An 18,098-nucleotide genomic window follows, 5' to 3' on the forward strand; every position below is an offset into this window, starting at 1 on the left:
AGGAGTTGCTCTGCACGGGCAGAGATCATGGCTTTAGCACATCTGTGATGTTGTTTGTTGTCCCCAAAGCCCAGTTCCCTGGGCTGCATCCCTGGCTGGGCCGCTTCTTCCAAAACCCAGCACAGGAGCATTGCTCACCACCCCAGCACAGCACGTCTTGCTTTGCTTCCCAGAAACCAGCCCGATCAAGTTGGGTGTCAGCAAAGCAACAGCTGTTTAATTGATCACCAGCACAGCTTTGCAATAGATTTTCACTGCTTTCTCTCTCTGGGAAAAAATTACATACCAGGAAAATGGGACATTTAATGATAAGGGGCTGCTCCAGGCAGTGAGATCTGCTTCATCCACTGTGGTAGGAGCTTTAAAGAGGGTGAGAACCCTCCTGCTCCACCCTTCTCCCCCACACTGTACATGTGCAATGCCAGGATCCACTCCCCAGAGTCAGAAATGTCCCATCTTGCTTTATCTCCTAGAATCATGGAATGATTTGAGGAAGGTATCATAAAAGTCCATGTCGTCCTACCCCCCTGCCATGAGCCCGGACACTTTCCACTATGCCAGGTTGCTCCGAGCCCTGTCCAACCTGCCCTTGGACACTGCCAGGGATCCAGGGGCCAGCCCCACCTTCTCGTGGAAACCTGTGTCAGGCCTCTCCACTCTCACAGGAAAGAACTTGCTCCTAATACTCAATCTAAATATCCCCTTTTTCAGTTTAAAACCATTCCTCTTGTCCCATCACTGCCCATGTAAAAAGTCCCTCTCCATCTGTCTTATAAGCCCCTTTAAATGCTGGACGGCTGCAGTGAGGTCTCCCCGGAGCTGCCTCTTCCATCTCACTCCCCTTCCCTCCCTCTCCTGCTGTTGCTGCGGATCAGCCATGAGGAGCGTCTATGCGTGCGTACCCGCCGTGGCTGCAGGCTGTCGGCTAAGCTGGCTTAAACCCAGCGTCTGGGAGCATCCTCAGCCCACCCCTGCCGCCATGGCGGCCGCCCTGCTCTGGCTGGGTGCAGGGGGCACGGTCAGCTCTCCTGTGTCGCACCCTGGGAGCAGAGCAGCCTGGCGCTGATGGATTATGGATGGGGCTCATTCCTGCTGCTGGAATGCAGGGCTGGCCACCCCAGCTGCGCCGGGTGAGCGCGCACCGACCTCAGCGTGCCCGGGTGGCTCCCATGGCACCTGTGCCTGTCGGGACAGGGAGGGAGGGGAATGGGAATAGTGCAGGGATGGCCTGGAGAGTGAGGATTCACCAGTGGGTGTGCAAGGAGATGGAGGCAGAGCTACTCTTGACACTTGCATTTCCACCCGTGCTGCCGAGTTCATCCCAAACGGTGGCTTGGGGATGCTGCAGCATTGCAGCCATCAGAGAGAGCTAGGGCTGACAAAGGGGCTCTCCAGAGCCTTTGCTGTGAGTGAAGCTCTTCCTGTGCATCTAGTACTGGGCATCAGCAAGTCCAACCCTGCTTGTGTCCCAGGCCTTGCCTTCCATGGGGGCACAGACCACCTTGGAGCCCACATGGAGGCTCCAGCATGATGTGGAGCCAGGCTGGAGAGCTGGGGGTGTTCAGCCTGGAGAAGAGAAGGCTCTGTGGAGATCTTAAGAGGCTCCAGGAAAGCTGGAGAAGGACTTCAGACAAGGTCCTGAAGCGACAGGACAAGATGGAGTTGGTTTTAAACTAAAAAGAGGGAGATTTAGATTGGACATTAGGAGGAAATTCTTCCCTGTTGGAGTGGTGAGGCCCTGGCACAGGTTGCCCAGAGCAGCTGTGGCTGCCCCATCCCTGGAAGTGTCCAAGGGCTTGGAGCAGCCTGGTCTAGTGGAAGGTGTCCCTGCCCATGGAAGAGGGGTGGGACAAGATGAGCTTTTAGATCCCTTCCAACCCTAACCAGTGTGTGATTCTGTGAACTACAGCAGCAGCTAAAACCAGGGAAGGAGAGCAAGTAAGAGTCACTAATGTCATTAGAGGAATTACTGGATAGGATTTGCCACAACAGATCAGGCCATCAGTCCTTCAGGGCTGGGCTGCTGACTCTGGCAACTGCCAATATGGTTTGCATCAGGGGAAAGGCAAAAATCCCCTGCTAGTGTGGGGCAGTAATTCCTTCCTGACCCCTTTGGTGATCGGCTTATGCCCTGAAGCATGAGATTTGATTACCCTCTTAGACTTACAAGGTTAATTCTTCTAGATGAGGCTCGTGCACGGCATCAGGGAAAGGTTTGGGGTTTCCGTCCTGGGTCATGGGTGGATGCCCGAGGCAGTGTTAGGTAATGCTTTTGTGTGACATGGTGGCCAAATGGCAAATCTTTGCTTTTGTCTGCAAGATGCAGAGGTGCCGATAGAGAGGGATGCTCCTCTGCCCTGTCTGCAGAGGGAATAGCCCCTCATCTGTAGGGGGATAATTTGGTGTTTTCAGTTCTGCTCAGCTCTGCCCAGATTGCTGGTTGATTTGGGGAAGGTGACCCCACACTCTCCTTCACTGCTCAAGGGCAAAACCCAAACCATGCTTGTCACTGGTCTTCAAGGCCAAGAGCTGCCTCATTGCCTCCGATCTCGGTGGCTGAGCCTGTCGTGGTGCCTGGCAAGATGTGTTTTGGCGAGGTGTCCCCGGCACCGGCAGCTGCAGAAACCGCCACGCTCGGCTGTTCCTTCTGCCTTGGCATAGACCATGTGTTTTCCTTTCGGGGGCTCCTCGAGCTGCTTGGAGAGTGAGTCAGAGCCCGGAGGCCATCCCGGCAGGCAGGGACAGCGAGACGGGTCACGGGTCGTGCCGGGGAGGGGACAGAGAGACAGGTTGTACTGGGGAAGGGGACGTAGCAAGGCAGGTCGTGCTGGGGAGAGGACAGCGAGACAGGCTGTGCCAGCGGAGGGGACAGCGAGACAGGTCGTGGTTTTAGTGCCTGCCTGTCCTGCCACGGCTGCAGGAGCAGAACTGCAGCTGGGTCCCACCTGAAGTCACAGTGCGGCCACAGCTGTGTTATGGCACTGCCGGCTCGTGGTCTTGGGAGCAGCCCTGCCCAGCGCCTGGCAGCAGAGGTTTTGGGTGGCTGAGAGGTTTGGGATGCTGCTGGGGAGGGGGAGTTAGTGATAACACCAGAGCTGGCCCTTAATTAATTTCATTCGCATCAGAGTGCACCGGGGCTGAGGCCGCCGTGGCAAAAGTGGGCACACGTGGAGGGCACAGCGGCACGGGGTACCAGCCCTGCACTTTCCAGGGGATGAGGCGATTAGAGCCGAATCTCGTTACTGCTTAATCATCTCTGGGCAATGGAGGGGAGGGGCAGCAGCTCCCCTTGCCAAGTGTGCCCAGAGCTGCCCCTGCTCTGCCCTCCCTCCCCACGCAGGCACACGATTCTGTCTCAAGGGGTGCAGGACCCTGGGGGTGCGTGCTGTGTGCTGGTGGCATCACTGCTCCTCACCATCGGTGTGAACTGGGAAGCTCCATGTTGAGCTCTTTGGACCGTGGCTGTGATGCCACTGACGGGCTGAGTGAAGGCAGCAGCCTCATTCACTCTCCTCCCTCATCTCTGCCAATCAAAGCCGTTCAGTTGCAAAATTGATGCTGTGGTGGAGGCCCAAAGTGGGGTCGAGCCCTCCCATGTGGCTCTTGGCACCCAAGGGCATCTCAGCTCATCTCCAGCTCTTTCCCTAGTGGCTGCTTTGCCCCCAGAGCAGTGCTTAGAACAAAGTGGTGACCTCCTGCCTCTTTTTTTCCCCTGCTTTTTATTTGCTAAGAGGGCATTGGCCAAGCAACGTGCCTCCCCCATCAGTGTGCTGTGTGTGCCGGGAGGGGGAGGGGACGCTCTGCACTGCAGCCGGGACAGGGAGCCCCAAACCAGCTCCCTCTCTACCAGCTGGGTCCGGTTAGGAGTGTGGTGGTGAGAGCTGAGCACGGGCTGGGAATGGCAGCCCAACGTCTGCCCGGCAGCTGGAGCGGTTGTTGGGAGCCAGCACCCAGGGCTGGCCCTGGCCCAGCCTTCAGCCAGCTCTCGTGGATCAGTCCTGCATGAGCTGCCTCATCAGCCGACAGCTCTGATGACAGCTCAAGGCAGGGTGGGTGGAGAAGGTGGGGGACCCCAGTTGGGCAGGCAGTGAGGAAAAACACCCCGACAAGGTTACACAAGGGGACAGCAAGACAAAAGCGGCAGCTGGACAGGCCCTTGGCACAGGGGGCTCGGGGTGCCTTTGGGGGAAGCACAGCCTCCCAAGGCCAGTGGGGGCTGGTGAGCAGGAGAGTGGGTCAGGGGTGGGGTGGGCACCCCTGGGCAGTTTGGGGGTGCTGAGCCCCAGCTCTGTGGGCCCCAGTGTTGGGCGCTCTCAGCATGGCTGCAGCAAGCGAGGACAAGATCCCCATCGCTTGAATATTCCACTTAAAAACCTGCAGCCCCCGGACAGATGGCAGCTCTGCTGGGGATTTTGCTGAAATTTATTTTCTCTTGATTTGGCAATATGTGATTTCCAACGCTGATAATCATCTTTGTGCTTGTGAAGTGTCTGCCTTTGGAGGATCCCAAAATAGGCAGCAATATGAACCATTTGGAAGAGGGAGGCAAAAGAGGAGAGCTTGGGGTTGAGTCCAATTGGGGAAACTGAGACAGAATATTCCCTCTGCCTTCCCCTTCCTTTTGCTCTTCCTTCAGTGGTCATCCCTTTTTTCCCTGGGAGGTGTTGGGTTTGTGGTAGCACAGACACAGCTTCTCACCATGGCTGTCCTTGCTTTCAGGTGACCTTCACCAAGCGCAAGTTCGGCTTGATGAAGAAAGCCTATGAGCTGAGTGTCCTGTGTGACTGTGAGATTGCCCTCATCATCTTCAACCACTCCAACAAGCTGTTCCAGTATGCCAGCACCGACATGGACAAGGTGCTGCTCAAGTACACCGAGTACAACGAGCCCCACGAGAGCCGGACCAATGCAGACATCATCGAGGTAAGGCCGCCGGTCCATTCCCTGGCTTTGCCCTTGTGGTGGAGCCAGGGCTGGGTCTGGTACCACACTGGATGCAGGAGGTTGATGCAGGGTGGGGATGGAGCAAGCAGTTCTCCCACACTCAGTGCTAGATGGATTTTGCATTTTTTTTGTCCAGCGTACAAAAATACTCCATTCTGGGTGGTAGAGTTGAAGCTGTCTCAAGTTTAATGTCGAAACTGAGGTGCAGGTTTGCTTTGTGGGACTTCGCTGTGGTCCAGGCGAACCACAAGATGTGTTTGGAGGCAGCTCTTGGGGCTGCTGCACTGGAGTGCGTGGTCCAGCTGGTGACATTGTTCTGAAGTGCCTGGTACAGCTGCTGTCATTGCCCCAGCCGGATATTCAGACAAGCACACTGGTGTTCTGGGAGGGCACCAGTGGCTGAATCGCATAGGAATTCAGGTGGGATGGACCTTGGGTGCACCTCTGGTCCAGTCCCTGCTCAAAGCATGCCCAAGCTCATGGTTTGGGCTTATCTGGGTGCGTTTTGTGCATCTCCAGGGGTGGTCCAACCACATCCAGTCTGACCCATCCCCAGCACTGCCACCATGCCCAAAATGAGCTCACTTCAAGGCCGCTCTCCTCCAGCCCGCCAGCATTGCAGGAGATGCTCAGCTACCACGAGCAGTTGGTGCCCCCTTGCTGGCTGTCTCCACAGCTTTGTCCTTGTCCCTGGTGCTGGCAGAGCACTGCTGGGCTGAGCATGGGGTGTTTGGCTCACAGGAGTGCCAGCAGTGCCTCGGTCATTGGTCACATCCTTGCCCTCAGCAGCAGTCACAGAGATGGAGCTGCAAGGTCATCAGCATGGGGGCAGCTGCCATTAAACTGAGCAGACAGGCAAATGAAGGGCTTGGCTTTGTAGTTAGTGGCATTATGGACATCAGTGAATGCCCTCAGAGCCACTGGTGACAGTGGAGCAGCACGGCCTGCAGTGCTGAAGGAATTGGGCTTCTGCCTTTGAATCACTTTGGTGCCACTTGGCCAGCATGCTCAGGCTTTGGTTTCATTATGGAGAAGTGAAAAAAACCCATCCTGCCCCCATCCCCTAAATCTTGCTTTCTTTTTTATTCTCTGTGAAATGTGTCTTTTTGAGACACCCAGACTTGAGGTTTTCACCCCATGGTTGTGCCATGGCCAAGCATCTGGCAGCATCTGCCTTCCCTTGCTGGGGTTTGGAGATTCTTCTGCCACCACAGTTTTGTAGGGGTCTTCTAAATGGTTCCAAAATTTCCTTTTTGGCACAGTTGAGCCAGGTAATGCCCATTCACTGTGCAAATGCTGGCGGTTCCCTGCTGTGATCAGCAGCACAGCCTCTCTGGGCTGCTCAGACTGCGGCGCTCGCAGCATCGAACAGATTTGTCTTGGCCTAAAAATACCGTAAACATTTTGGGCAGCATTCTCTGTTCCCTTATGGTCCAAGATGCAAACACTCCCAAGCCGACAAGTTACACACAGTCCTTGGCACCCAAAGAAACACTGTGTTTGCACCACATGAAAAGCTGGATCTTCATCCAAAGCTGAGGAGAGGAACATCGGGAGCGGAAGGATATTGGTGGATGGCAAGAAAAAGAGCCCAAACACGCCATGCTCGGCATGTCTTGCTGGCAGAGCTGCCATGGAGCAAAACCCGCTGGGGTGCAGGCAGGTTTGGAGGCTGCTCAAGCATCCTCATCCTTGTCTTGTCTTTGGGCAGGGTTGGGGCTGCTCTAAGATTTTTACTGTTTTCTCTTCCCAGTCCATGCCCACTGGAGACCATTCGTGCTCTTGGTGCTGAATTCCATTCCTCCTCACCCAAGTCAGGTTCCACCAGCCCAGCTGTGTCCCACTTCACACAAATCCAAGTTATCTCATGTTTCTTGCTGGCTCCCAGTTGAATTTGACTCACAAAAAGTACCTGCTCGTTCTTGAAGCTTCCCCACCTCAAGCATTTAGAGCCCAGGCTGGGATTTTGCCCCCAAATACGATTTTAAGTGGATTTCAAGGGGCTGCTGCATCGAACCACCTTCCCTGTGATGTCCACAGCCCCCTCTTGCTGAGGGATTCAGTCCTGAGTGGCTCTAGCAGCATTTCAGGAAGGATGAGGAGCAGCCAGGACCTGGGGGAATTGAGGCAGAAGCCTCTTGATTTTGTTTTCCTGGTGGAAGGAGAGTGAGTGGTGGCTGCAGAGGGCTAAGCTGAGCACTGCCAGGCTGGGGGCTCCTGGGGCCAAAAGCACTGGTACCACTTGTCAGGGCATGACAAGTTGCTCTGTCCAAATGATGTTTTAACACAACAGTAAACATGAGATCTCGTTTTTAGTCCTGGGGAGGTGCATCTGAGGGCAGGACTGGGGACACCCCATCCCATACTACACAGGGATGTCCTTGAGGGGTTTATCCCCTGGATGTTTAGTGAGAGGCAGAACTGCTCCATGATGAGCATACACATCCCTAGTTCAAGAGGGGTTCCACACCCTGGCTGCCTTTTGGGGACCATTCCCTGCGGGGACACCCTGTGTTTCAGCTGTGCCAGGGCTCAGCAGGCTGTCGGGAGTGGGATTCAGCCACGCAACCCCCGCGGCTTCTCTGTGCCCGGCAAAGTCCTGGTTATTGCAGGCTTTTAAGTCTGAGAAAATCTCTCTAATGCAGAGAGGGGGGTTTCCTTAATCAGGCGGGGGACAGCTGAGCCCCCAGACAGGCACGCTGGGTGCCACGTGCGCGCCCGGCCTGGGATCACGCCGGCTTTGGTCCTCGCTGTCGCTTCTCGTTTCCTCACAGCCTGGCTGACGTGCCAGTGCCTGATAAGGGACTTGGACAGAGCAGAGCTCTCTGGGCCACCAGGATGCTCTGCAGCCTGTTAAAGCCATACAGCCATTTCTGCCCTTTCCTTGGCTGAATGTCCTGGGGGGGCTGATTTTCCCCTACTTCTCCTTCCTGGGGCTGTCAATTCCCAGACATTTTTCAGGATGCTGGGGAGGTGGCGAAATGCAGAGGCAGCTGCCAGTGTCATGTCTTCATCCTCATTCTCATCCTTATCCTCATCCAGACTTCCCCAAAGCCCAGAGTGGTTGAGTTTCCCTCCTCTAAGGGAAGTCAACCGCATCCTGGTCAAGCATCGTTTCCTTTCACATGTTCTGCGTTTCCTGCTGTGCTCTCACCCTCTTTGGGCTGGAAATCTGCTCTCATGTGAGCTGGGATCGTGGTAGTGAGAATATTGCCTAGAAAAGCAGGACCTGCAGTGGGTCCTGATAGAATGGGGGGACCTGAGTGTGGCAGGGAGAGGGGAAGGTGATGAGTGAGGTGGGTTTTTGTCATGGGAAGTTCTTACTCCGATTTTCTCTGAAAATTTTCTGCTTGAAAGTAATTGCTTTTAAATCTCTTCTGTATGAAAAATTGTTGTGTTCCGCTGGCTGCAGCCCAGTGACAGAAAGGTTTCCTGAAAACCTCTTTACATCTTCTGTTTTTTCCCTGGCAAAAAGAATGAGGAGGAATGGGAAGGAAAGTTCTTTTCTAAAAGACCTTGCAGAGATTCCGAAAACAGAAATTTTGGGGTTTTATTCCCGCTCCAGCAGGATTGTTTTCCTTTTACATCATCTTGGTCTAAAAGCTAAAAATGTGGGACGCACATTTTTTTTGTAAAAAAAAAAAACCAAAAGAACCAGCAGCCAACGCCCGTATGGCTGGAAATGCCATTTTGTTGTCCCAAACCTCTCGTTGAGCAGCAGATTGCTGTGAGCCACGCTGCCTTGGCTCGTGTCCTGCTGCAACTCCGGCCCTGGTCACTCCCTGCCGCCGGTGCTTCCCGTCCCAGTGCGCTGCAGATCAGCCCTGTCCTCGGCCCTGCCAGCTCTGGAGCTTGTCCCCATCCCCTTCCCTGCAGCTCTGGCAGCCCCTCGTGGTGGCCCTGGTTACAATTCCAGTTTGGGGGTCACAGTCCCAGTTTGAGGGTCATAGTCCCAGTTTGGGGGTCACAGCGCCAGCTCACAGGTTACAGTCCCAGCTCATGGTTTACAATCCCAGCTCACCCTGGCGCCTGTAACACTCAGGAAGGATTTTTTTCTCCATGCACAACAGGCTTGGCACTTCCTGGGGCTGCTGGCAGGTTTCCTGCAGGAGCAGGGATGGTAGCACCACGGCTGCCCCTCACAGCTTGGGATGCTGAGAACCCACCCCATCAGGGAGCTGTGGGTCTCACAGACAGTGAAGTTGTGAGTGATGTTATGAAGTTGGTAGCTGGGGAGAGCAAAGGCACCAAAGCAAAGCTGGGACACCAAATGTGTTAGTCCCACAGAGAAAGACCTTGGGAAACATGAAGGGGTGATGCTGTAAGCTGTTTCAGGGTCTGGGTGAGCAGAGCCAGGTCCACCCCATTCCATTCCACTGGAATTCCACTGCTTTCCTCAACAGACTTGTTGAGGGAACAACCTCTGGGATGATTTCCTGTGGAGTTAGAAATGGAAAAATGTTGCAGCTGATGGTGGGAGCCCCTGCTTGTCCCTCTGCTTGGTTCAGTGTCACATACAGGTAAATCTGAGGGTACTGGGAGCTGCCTAAAAACCTATCAGGTGGCAGCATTGCTGCAGGTTTTAAAAAGGAGAAAGATGTGGCTGCTTGGCTGAAACCTCTTGAAAAATTCTGTTGTGGGGTTCCCTCCTTTGAGGGTCCTGGTGTATGGTGGTGGCTCATCCATCCCCTCAGCTGCTGAACCTGCCAACAGCTGTTGCTGTAGGAGAGAAAGTTTTCAGGGATGTGAGGGATTACCTTCCTGATGCCCAACCAGGGATGGGAGGGCAGAGATGAGAGGTTCAGCTCCTGTCCCTGCAAAGGCAATCGTGGTGAGATGGGCACAGCCCCCTTTTAAACACCAGAGAGCTTCTCCAGTGCCTGAAGGAAACCCGGCTTCATTGCTTCACTGCTCATGGAACAACTTTTTCCATTTTGCATCTGAAAGAGAAAAAGGAAAAAGTTTTTTTTTTTTTTAGAGAAAAGCTCAACTTTCCGTCTTTCGGCTGCGTCGGCGAAACAAAAGGTTTCGGAAAAAATCCACAAAAAGCAGTTTAAAAAAAAAAAAGTCAAAGCTGTTCCTTCCCCACCAGCAGCACCTCTTCCTCTTTTGGGCCATTCTGAGAACAAACAAGGACACATACAAAAATAGAAAAATAATAGGGAAAAATGCTCGGGAAACTGCAGAAAAAGCCCTGGGAATCTCCCATTCATGGCAATGACTCTGATTCCCACTGCCTATCTCTTTAGAGAGTTAACACAGGAATTAGGGATACCAGGAATCATTAGGTGTTATTAGGTATAACAATAATATTAATATTAGGTGTTAAAATTATTCATAATAATCATTATCAGGTAATTCATTAATAGGTAATTCATTAATGATTATTAGGTATCAGCAATTACTGGTGACACCAAACAGGGCATCAGATGCCACCATGGTCAGGAGTGAGCCAGTGGTGGAGCTGTATGTGAACAAGGATGTTTCCCCTCTGCAATTGAATCCAGTAACGAGGGTGAAAATGGTGCCAGGGAAGGAGTAATTTGAATGGAAAATATTGTGAAAAGCTTCAGCTGGATGGAGAACAGGCTGGGGGTGGGTGTGGTGCCCATTGCTTGGCTGTGGCTACCTGGCACAAGCATCCACCGAGCCTGACCTGTGGGAAGAGCAGAGCCCTGTGGCAGAGTGGTGCCAAGAAAATCCCACCCGCGGCATTCCCAACCCTTCTGGAGACATCCTGGGTTTTATTCACTCCTGCAAAACTTCCTCTAGGAGCCCTGTGTTTCCTGGGGCTCACAGGTAGTTGAAGAGCCACTCCCAAACACTCTTTGGCCTCAGAACAGAGATGTTTGTTGCTGTTTAGGAAGACAGAGAATTGTCAAGACATTTTTTCCCTGCTGAATTTGGCATGAAAAGGGATCAAGACTTCCAGGAAATTCTGTAGCTTTGACTTTTTTTAAAAAATGAGTTGGCAAGTGCTGGTTCCGTCATAATGCCTAATTGCTTTTGGTATGTTGAAAATAGAGGGTTACAAAGTGGATCTCAATTGGCTGCTGAACACGAGTGAGGGACGTCCGGGTTCCACTGTGCCCTGCTGGTCACCAGACTCCTCCTAATGAGGAGTAGATGTCTCACCTTGTTACCTCGATGTAGCAGTGCCCAGGACCTTTCCTGCTTGTGAGCCCAGTCTTGGCGTGGAGTTTGCTGCCCAGTGTCGTATCAGTCACCCCCTGTGTCACCCCCAGCAGGGCTCACAGCTGTCACCATGCCACATGCCCTGTCCTGTGGTGCTCTTCCTGTGGCACTTTGGCACTTGGCAAATGCCACTCATCTGATTTTGTCAGGAAATTTTGACAAATTTGCTTATAATTTTGGGGTTTAATTTCCTGTTTGTAAGCAGTTTTTCCCTGTTTTTTGCAGGAGAGCCAAGAGCATTAAGGTTTATTTTCCCTTCGAGATGTTGTGGCATTTGAAAGTGAGGAATACGCCTGAATTCATGCAGGGCCAAATTCAGTCCTGGAGTAAACAGAACCTTTGAAAACAAGGAAGTTTCTCTCCATCCCCCCACCATGCTGTAATTCCAAAATTAGAGACACCCGGGCATCAAAACCCAGGGGCCATAGCCTGACTTTTTAACCCGTTGAGGTTAACAACATCTTGGGGTGACAGTGTTGTTTTTTTATGGGGGCAAGTCCAGGTCCATCCAGGCCAGCAGATGTTCCTGGGGGGACCTGCCCGTGTCCCCCATATCCACTCCTGGATCTCAGACTGTTCCGGTTGTGTTTTCAGACGTTAAGAAAGAAAGGTTTTAACGGTTGTGACAGCCCAGAGCCCGACGGCGACGACTCCATAGACCAGAGTCCCTTGATGGAGGATAAATACCGCAAAGGCAGCGAGGATCTGGATATCCTGTTCAAGCGATACGGTGTAAGTACCTGCCCATGGCTGGAAAACCTTCATTATATGTTCTTTTCTGTTTTGTTTCTTTTCTGTTCGACTTCCCCTCAACCTCGTCCCCCACTCCCTCCCCGACACCCCCGTGTCCCCCCAAACGTAACAGGCGCTGAACAAGAAGCACAGGGAGTGCGAGAGCCCGGAAGGGGATGAAGTGTTTGCGCTGACCCCGCAGACGGAAGAGAAATATAAAAAGATTGATGAGGAGTTTGATAAAATGATGCAGAGTTACCGGCTCGCAGTGAGTAGCTGGTGGCCTGCAGCCCCCTGGTCCCCTCCCCGGTGCCTTCAGGTGACGGGGGGGTGGATTTTGCATGGCTTTGCTTTGGAGCCGTGCCGTGCCTTGGGAGCCAATGCCAACAGCCCCTGCAGCCCTGAATGCACCTGGCTCTTGAGGGCCCTTCCTGTTTCCCACCCTTGGGAGAATCATTCCTGTTAGCTTTGGCATTCCTGACTCTTCTTGGCTCCGGCCAGGCAGTGCAGGAGGATATTGCTCCTCTTCTCTCCTCTGCTGCAAATACTGGATTAGGGCCTCCTTTTTCACCCTTTTCCCCAAAAAGCAGATTTTTGCCTGGGTTAAGATCCTGGTATTCATGTGAGCTGGTGGCGGGTGCCGACCCCTCACATCCTTGCAAGGCTCAGCCTGGTTTGGGCTATTCCACATTAATTCCCCCCAAATCCACCGAGCCCTCAGGGCAGCTGGTGGCCATGGCAGAAATCCAGGGAGGTTTTAGCCTGTGATCCCGGAGCTGTCACCGGCACCGGGGTGGCATCAGGACAGTGCTGAAAGGGATTTGTGTCAGGAGACGGGAGGAGGAGGAGGGGGACACGTTTCAAATTAGTTGTTAGTTCAAGGGAGCAGAGACTATTGATGCAGGCAACGGCTCTTCGGGGGATTAGTCCTGAGTTGCTGCAGCCATAATTAATGCTGTGGGAGCAGAGGGGAGGCTCCTTTTCCAGGGGTGGATGCAGCACAGAAAAATTGACACACACACCCCCACCCAAAATAATCTGCCCTTCTGTGCTTTGCAAGCCCCCACAAGTTAAAATTCTGGATTTTCTTGAGAGCTAGACCTTGTGAAATCCCCAGATTTTATTTTGCTGACTCAGTGCTGTGTTGCTCCACGAGCTTCGCAAGGGTCCCAAAATCTGCATTTCCATCCCCTAAATCTCAGGGTGGAGGGACTGGGGAGGCTGTCCTGAGACCTGGAGAGCTGAGGAGGTGGAGGAGAGTGGGGTGCAGGCAGTGATGATCTCTGCAGCTCTGCCGTGACAGTGCGCCCAGCCCCATGAGGAGAGTTCAGGGCAGGATTAACTCAGGGCTTGGATCTACCTCAGCCTCCCTGGTTTCACTATTGGGGTGCAGGTTCCCCCCTCCTAGGGTGTGTGTGGGGTGGGAGTACAGCCCCAGCTGGACATGGAACCTCCAGCACCTGGCACAAGCACTGCCACTGGTGGACAATAGGCCCAAAAGCCACCTGAGCTTTGTTCTTAGTGCAGAACACCCTTGGGAATAGGCACTAGTCAGCATCAGAACGTGTCTGCTGCAAAGGGAGGGCCCCAAGTAGGCCCCCATCATCCAGACATGCCAATCCAAAGGGACAGTCCGTGCCCAAAAGTCCTTTCTGCTGGTGTCATTCAAGTGCTGGGTGGCTCCTCGTCAGGGCGTAGCATCTGGCTCCCCCCACTAAACCTCCCTGGCAGCAAGGGGCCGAGCGGTGCAGGTGGAGTGTGTGCGGTTGAAGAAGATGCTTTTCCATTTTAACCGCTGGGTTGGTTTTATGTGTGACCAGAACTAACCCAGCGGGGTGGCCGGGGCAGCTTAATGACAGCTGTGTCCACTAACGAAAGGCCTCGGCGGGGCTTCTGCCTCTGGTGTTTGCCCTCACTTCTAACGAGAGCAGAAATCGTGGAGTTTGGCTGATGTGTGCATCTCCTCCCCCAGATTTTGGACCGATGTGCAAACTGCTGTGTCCCTCGCTGTGCCCTTCTGGGGCGGGGGGGACAGGGTGCCCTGGGTTTGCTGGGGCAGCGTCAGCCTGACGCTTGTCTGCAGGTGCACTGGGGTGGAGTTGGATTAAGGCAAACCTCGGCTTTCCGGCCGGTGTGTCCACCTCATGTCTCTACCACGGCATTGCTCTGCTGTGATGTGGAGGGGCTTTAGCTCTCCCTCCCCAGGAACGTTGCGCACACACGGATGCGTTGGCAGTGATTTATTACACAACACTGCTCCAGTGTTCGTGCAACGCCCAAGAAACCTTCCTCCTCCTCTTCCTCCTCCGATTCTGCTGCCATGCAGGATGAGCTCCTGGGCTGAGCAGAGGGAGGGCTCTGTGTTCCAGCTCTCCCTGGTGGTGTAAGAATTGCTGAGCCCTGTCCCTGTGACCGGCAGCCCTGGCAGCGGTGCCGTGGCGCAGGCTCAGAGCTGCCGTCCTCACGGCTTGGCTGTGGCCGCGGGATATCTCTGAAGGACAGGATGCCCTTGGGAGGCAGGTGGGGAGAGCTCCTAGCAGCAAGGTGTGGGTGAGCACTGTTCTACTCCTTCCTCCCATCCCCCTCTCTCACCTAAGGAGCAGGATCTATCCAGGAGCAGATTTCTGGAAGGAGGGGGCTGCAGGGCAGCAGGGAGATGCAGCAGCTGCAGTGGGGAGACCTCGATTCCCCATGCCCTTGCTGGTGCAGCCTGTGGGGTCCTGCCTCTGGCCCGGTGGTGATCCCATCCAGTGCTGGGCTACTCTCCCTCTCCGGCCCTGGGCAAATTGAAGTGGGACTTTAGCAAAGCCCCTGCTAAAGCCTCTAAGCAGGTGCCAGCTCCTGTTAACGAAGAGCAAATCAGTGACATAAGACAAACGGCTGGGATAATCGCAGCGAGTCTGGCTCCCACGGGGACGCTGGTAGGTGAAGCTGGTCCTCAACCTGCAGCCAAGGATAGGGCTTTAGTGATGCTTCTGCACCCCTGGGGTCAGCTCCTCCTTCCCAGCAGCTCCCAGAGGAGCCAGGATGAATCCCAGAGTCACCCAGGGGTCTGTGGAGCAAAATGAGTCTTTCCCAGGTGCTCTACCACCAGCAGCAGTGCCAGCCTAAAATGGGATCCACTGCTGGCTTCCTGCTGGATGAAGAACAGCCTCATAAAATCCTTGCCTGCTGCTTGGGGTGAAGGATAGTGCTGAGCTTGGCCACTCTCAGTGCTGATGGGGGCAGACCACCAGGCCGGTGCCCACCTTCATACTCTGGGCTGCTCCCAGCCTCTCCTCCATGGCTGCCCTGAGAACACAGTGGGTAAATAAATAAAGCCTGAAAAAGAAGCAAAAACAGCTGTTTGCAGGGCTCTGGGGTGTCTGAGGGTTAGCTCATTGCTCCAGTGTTCCCACGGAACCGGGCTCTGGTGCATCCCCGCAAGGTGCCAGTGTGGGTTCAAGCACAGTATTGCAGGTCAGCAGTGGAGGTTTGAGGAGACCTGACTGTCCCCCCTTGATCCACAGTTGTGCTGCACTGCAGGAACTCAGCTCTTGCTCCCCTTTACCCTCTGCTCTCTGTTCAGTCCACAGTGCCCGCTCCGAACTTCGCCATGCCTGTGACGGTGCCGGTGACCAACCAAAACACACTGCAGTTCAGCAACCCAGGCAGCTCGCTGGTGACCCAGTCCCTGGTGACCTCCTCGCTGACAGACCCCCGGCTCCTGTCACCGCAGCAGCCAGCACTGCAGAGGAACACGGTGTCCCCCGGGCTGCCGCAGCGGCCAGCCAGTGCAGGTGAGCCACACTGCAACCCTTTGCACCCTCACCTCCTTATCCTCCCTGCCTGAGCCTGGCTGGGCATGCAGCACCAAGCATGGGGCATTCCTGGAGGAAGGGGACACTCCTGCTGCTTCCATCCCCTGTCCAGGGGTCCACATTCCAGCACCTGTGGGCAGCAGGAGCAGCCTGGAAGGGCTGTTCACCCCTCGATATTTGCTCTTGCCCTCCTGCCAGACACTGATGCCCTCTGTGCCTTGGCCCCAAACCGAGGGCAACCTCCCCACCTTATCCAGGTGTTTTTGAGAGATGGATCCCTGCAGGAATCTGTTTCGAGGTTGGGCCATACAAGATGAGTCACCCGACGCCATTCCCAGGCTTGGGGGTGGCTGCCAGCATCCCGCTCGCCGGTGGCACGCCGGTGACACGGGACTACTGCCTAAAAAGGGCTGTTCTGAGTCGGGCCGTGCTGGTTGCAGTTGGTCGCAGGCGATTACTCATGTGGCTCTGCTGACAGATTGGAGGAGCAGTCATTTCCAGTGGGGACCGGTGATGGGTGGTGGAGGGCAGGGTGGGGGAGAGGAGTTGTCACCCACGTCCCCTACAGTGACGAGGGAGTGGGGTGGGACAGGGACAACGTGTGACCGCAGCCTGGCTGTCCCGCAGTGCAGTCATAAATAACAATAGTGTGCAGAAAGCCCCTTCCTACTATTTTGGGCGTCACAGATGGTCTGTAAAAGTTGCCCAGACTGCAAATGGCAGAGCTGGTGTCAGTGACCACCCGGACGTCTGCCCTCAGGGAGCTTTGCAAAGGGGATGCATTTGGAGAGAAGGGCTGCGAGGTGCCTCCAGAAGCAGGTGATGTGATGCGTCAGGGTGAGCAGGAGGAATTGCCTGTCTGGGATGCAGTAGAATTAGAGAGAGCTTGCTTGCTTACTGCTCTCCCCTCAGGGTTTCCAAGGTGCCTCAGGGTGCTCGTGTATCAGGAGGAGGCCACAGACCTGCAGGACAGCGGCCATTCTGCTCTAGGACTGGTCCCAGAGAGCAGTGTCTCGCTCCAGGCAGGGTGGCAGAGCCCTCCTTGGGCACAGGCAGCTGTTGCTCTGGCTGCAGGGATCTCCTGCCCTCTCATAGGCCTCTCAGCTGAGAACAGAAGAAGCTTCCTGGTAAAGCAGACCCCGCTGGGGGCTCTCTGTTTCCAGCTCACTCACTGCTCGTTTGAGGGGGATCATTTTGCGGTTGTGGAGGCAGAGGTGTTCCAAGTCCGGCCATCTGTGTCTCATTCTCTCGCTGCCTGGGACACGGAAGAAATCCTGTTTATAGGAGCCAGGGCCTTACATGTTAGAAAAACTCCTTTTTTTCCCTAATTTTTTTTTAAGCGCTGCACTGTAGCTGGTTGTGTTGTTTCCAAAGCAAATGCACAGCAAGCGCTGGGTGAGTGCCTTGGTACTGCCTGGTGCTGTTGGCTCAGGGATGGTGTGGGCGAAGGACAGCCAAGGGGGAATGTATGGGGCTGGGGGTGGGGTTGGCATCACTCACCCAAGGGGATGAGCCCTCTTTGGCAGCATAGGCACCCCAGTGTCTAGGGTGCAAGTAGGGTCCCACAGCAGGGCACAGCCACAAAATCATGGTGGGGTCCCTTCTCCTGGACTTTGGATGCAGAGGGACCTCTGGCTTTGTATCTGCATCCCTCGAGGTGAGGGTGCTGTGGTGTCCCATCTGCCACATTTAGAGGGTCACTTCGCCCTTTCTCAAGTGGTACAATTTTTGGGACCACTGCTGTTCCCAATCCTGCTCCCATATGGGGAGCAAGCGTGCTTCCCTGCATGGCAGCAACTCAGCCCTCCCACCCTCCTGCTTTCAGGGGCTCTCTGCAAGCCCAAAGCTGAGAGCCACAGGCTGGATAAAGGTTTCTGTCTCAGGTTTCCCCATCTGGGTTGAGAAGGGTTGGGCAGTGGTTAGAGGTGGGGTTTGGCATTGGAGGCTCCTTGTTCGCCAGCCCAGGGCTCCGGGTTGACTGCGGTCGCAGCTCCGGAGCCTCCGCGTCGGCTGTTGGCTGCAATCACTGCCCGCGGCGTGGTCAGGCAGCCCCGGCTGGGGAATAGGTGGCTTTCAGAAATAACTTCATAACAAGGCAGAAAAAAATCAAGTCTTCTTCCAGGCAAGGCAAAATGTTCTGTTTTTTGGGAATAAAAAAAGTCTAGTTTTTCCCGGCCTTGTGGGGAGCATCGGCACTTTGCAAGCGTTGGGACCATGTGAGTCTGGGTCGTTGTGGCATCCTGGCAGTGCAGGATGGTTTCCATTCGGTGTGAACATAACAAGGGGGGATTGTGTTTCCCATCATGCTGCTGGGGCTCTCTCTTCCCTGGCAGCAGTGGCCCCGTGTTCCCCAAAGGGGGGCTTGGAATAAAATAGCTGCAGTGTTTTCCAAGCTGCCTCCTTTGGAACAGGCTCCTGTGCACCTGG

General features: G+C 54.6%; 1 protein-coding gene across 7 annotated transcripts in view; it reads left to right on the plus strand.

The window, feature by feature from the left end:
* The window catches only part of MEF2D (myocyte enhancer factor 2D), an 82,600-nt gene that overhangs the window by 44,051 nt on the left and 20,451 nt on the right, over positions 1 to 18,098 (plus strand). For 6 of the 7 annotated variants that reach the window (XM_085082700.1, XM_085082706.1, XM_085082701.1 and 3 more), the window contains 3 exons: positions 4,720 to 4,923; positions 11,734 to 11,871; positions 15,440 to 15,650. In XM_085082700.1, the coding sequence (XP_084938826.1) occupies positions 4,720 to 4,923; positions 11,734 to 11,871; positions 15,440 to 15,650 (553 nt within the window). Of the gene's footprint in view, positions 1 to 4,719; positions 4,924 to 11,733; positions 11,872 to 12,004; positions 12,140 to 15,439; positions 15,651 to 18,098 lie in introns of all 7 variants that reach the window. The other variant, XM_085082705.1, reaches the window with a different exon arrangement.

Source organism: Lichenostomus cassidix, chromosome 25 (genome assembly GCF_008360975.1).
Source record: "Lichenostomus cassidix isolate B80296 chromosome 25, HeHo_3.0, whole genome shotgun sequence".
Classification (NCBI taxonomy): Eukaryota; Metazoa; Chordata; class Aves; order Passeriformes; family Meliphagidae; genus Lichenostomus; species Lichenostomus cassidix.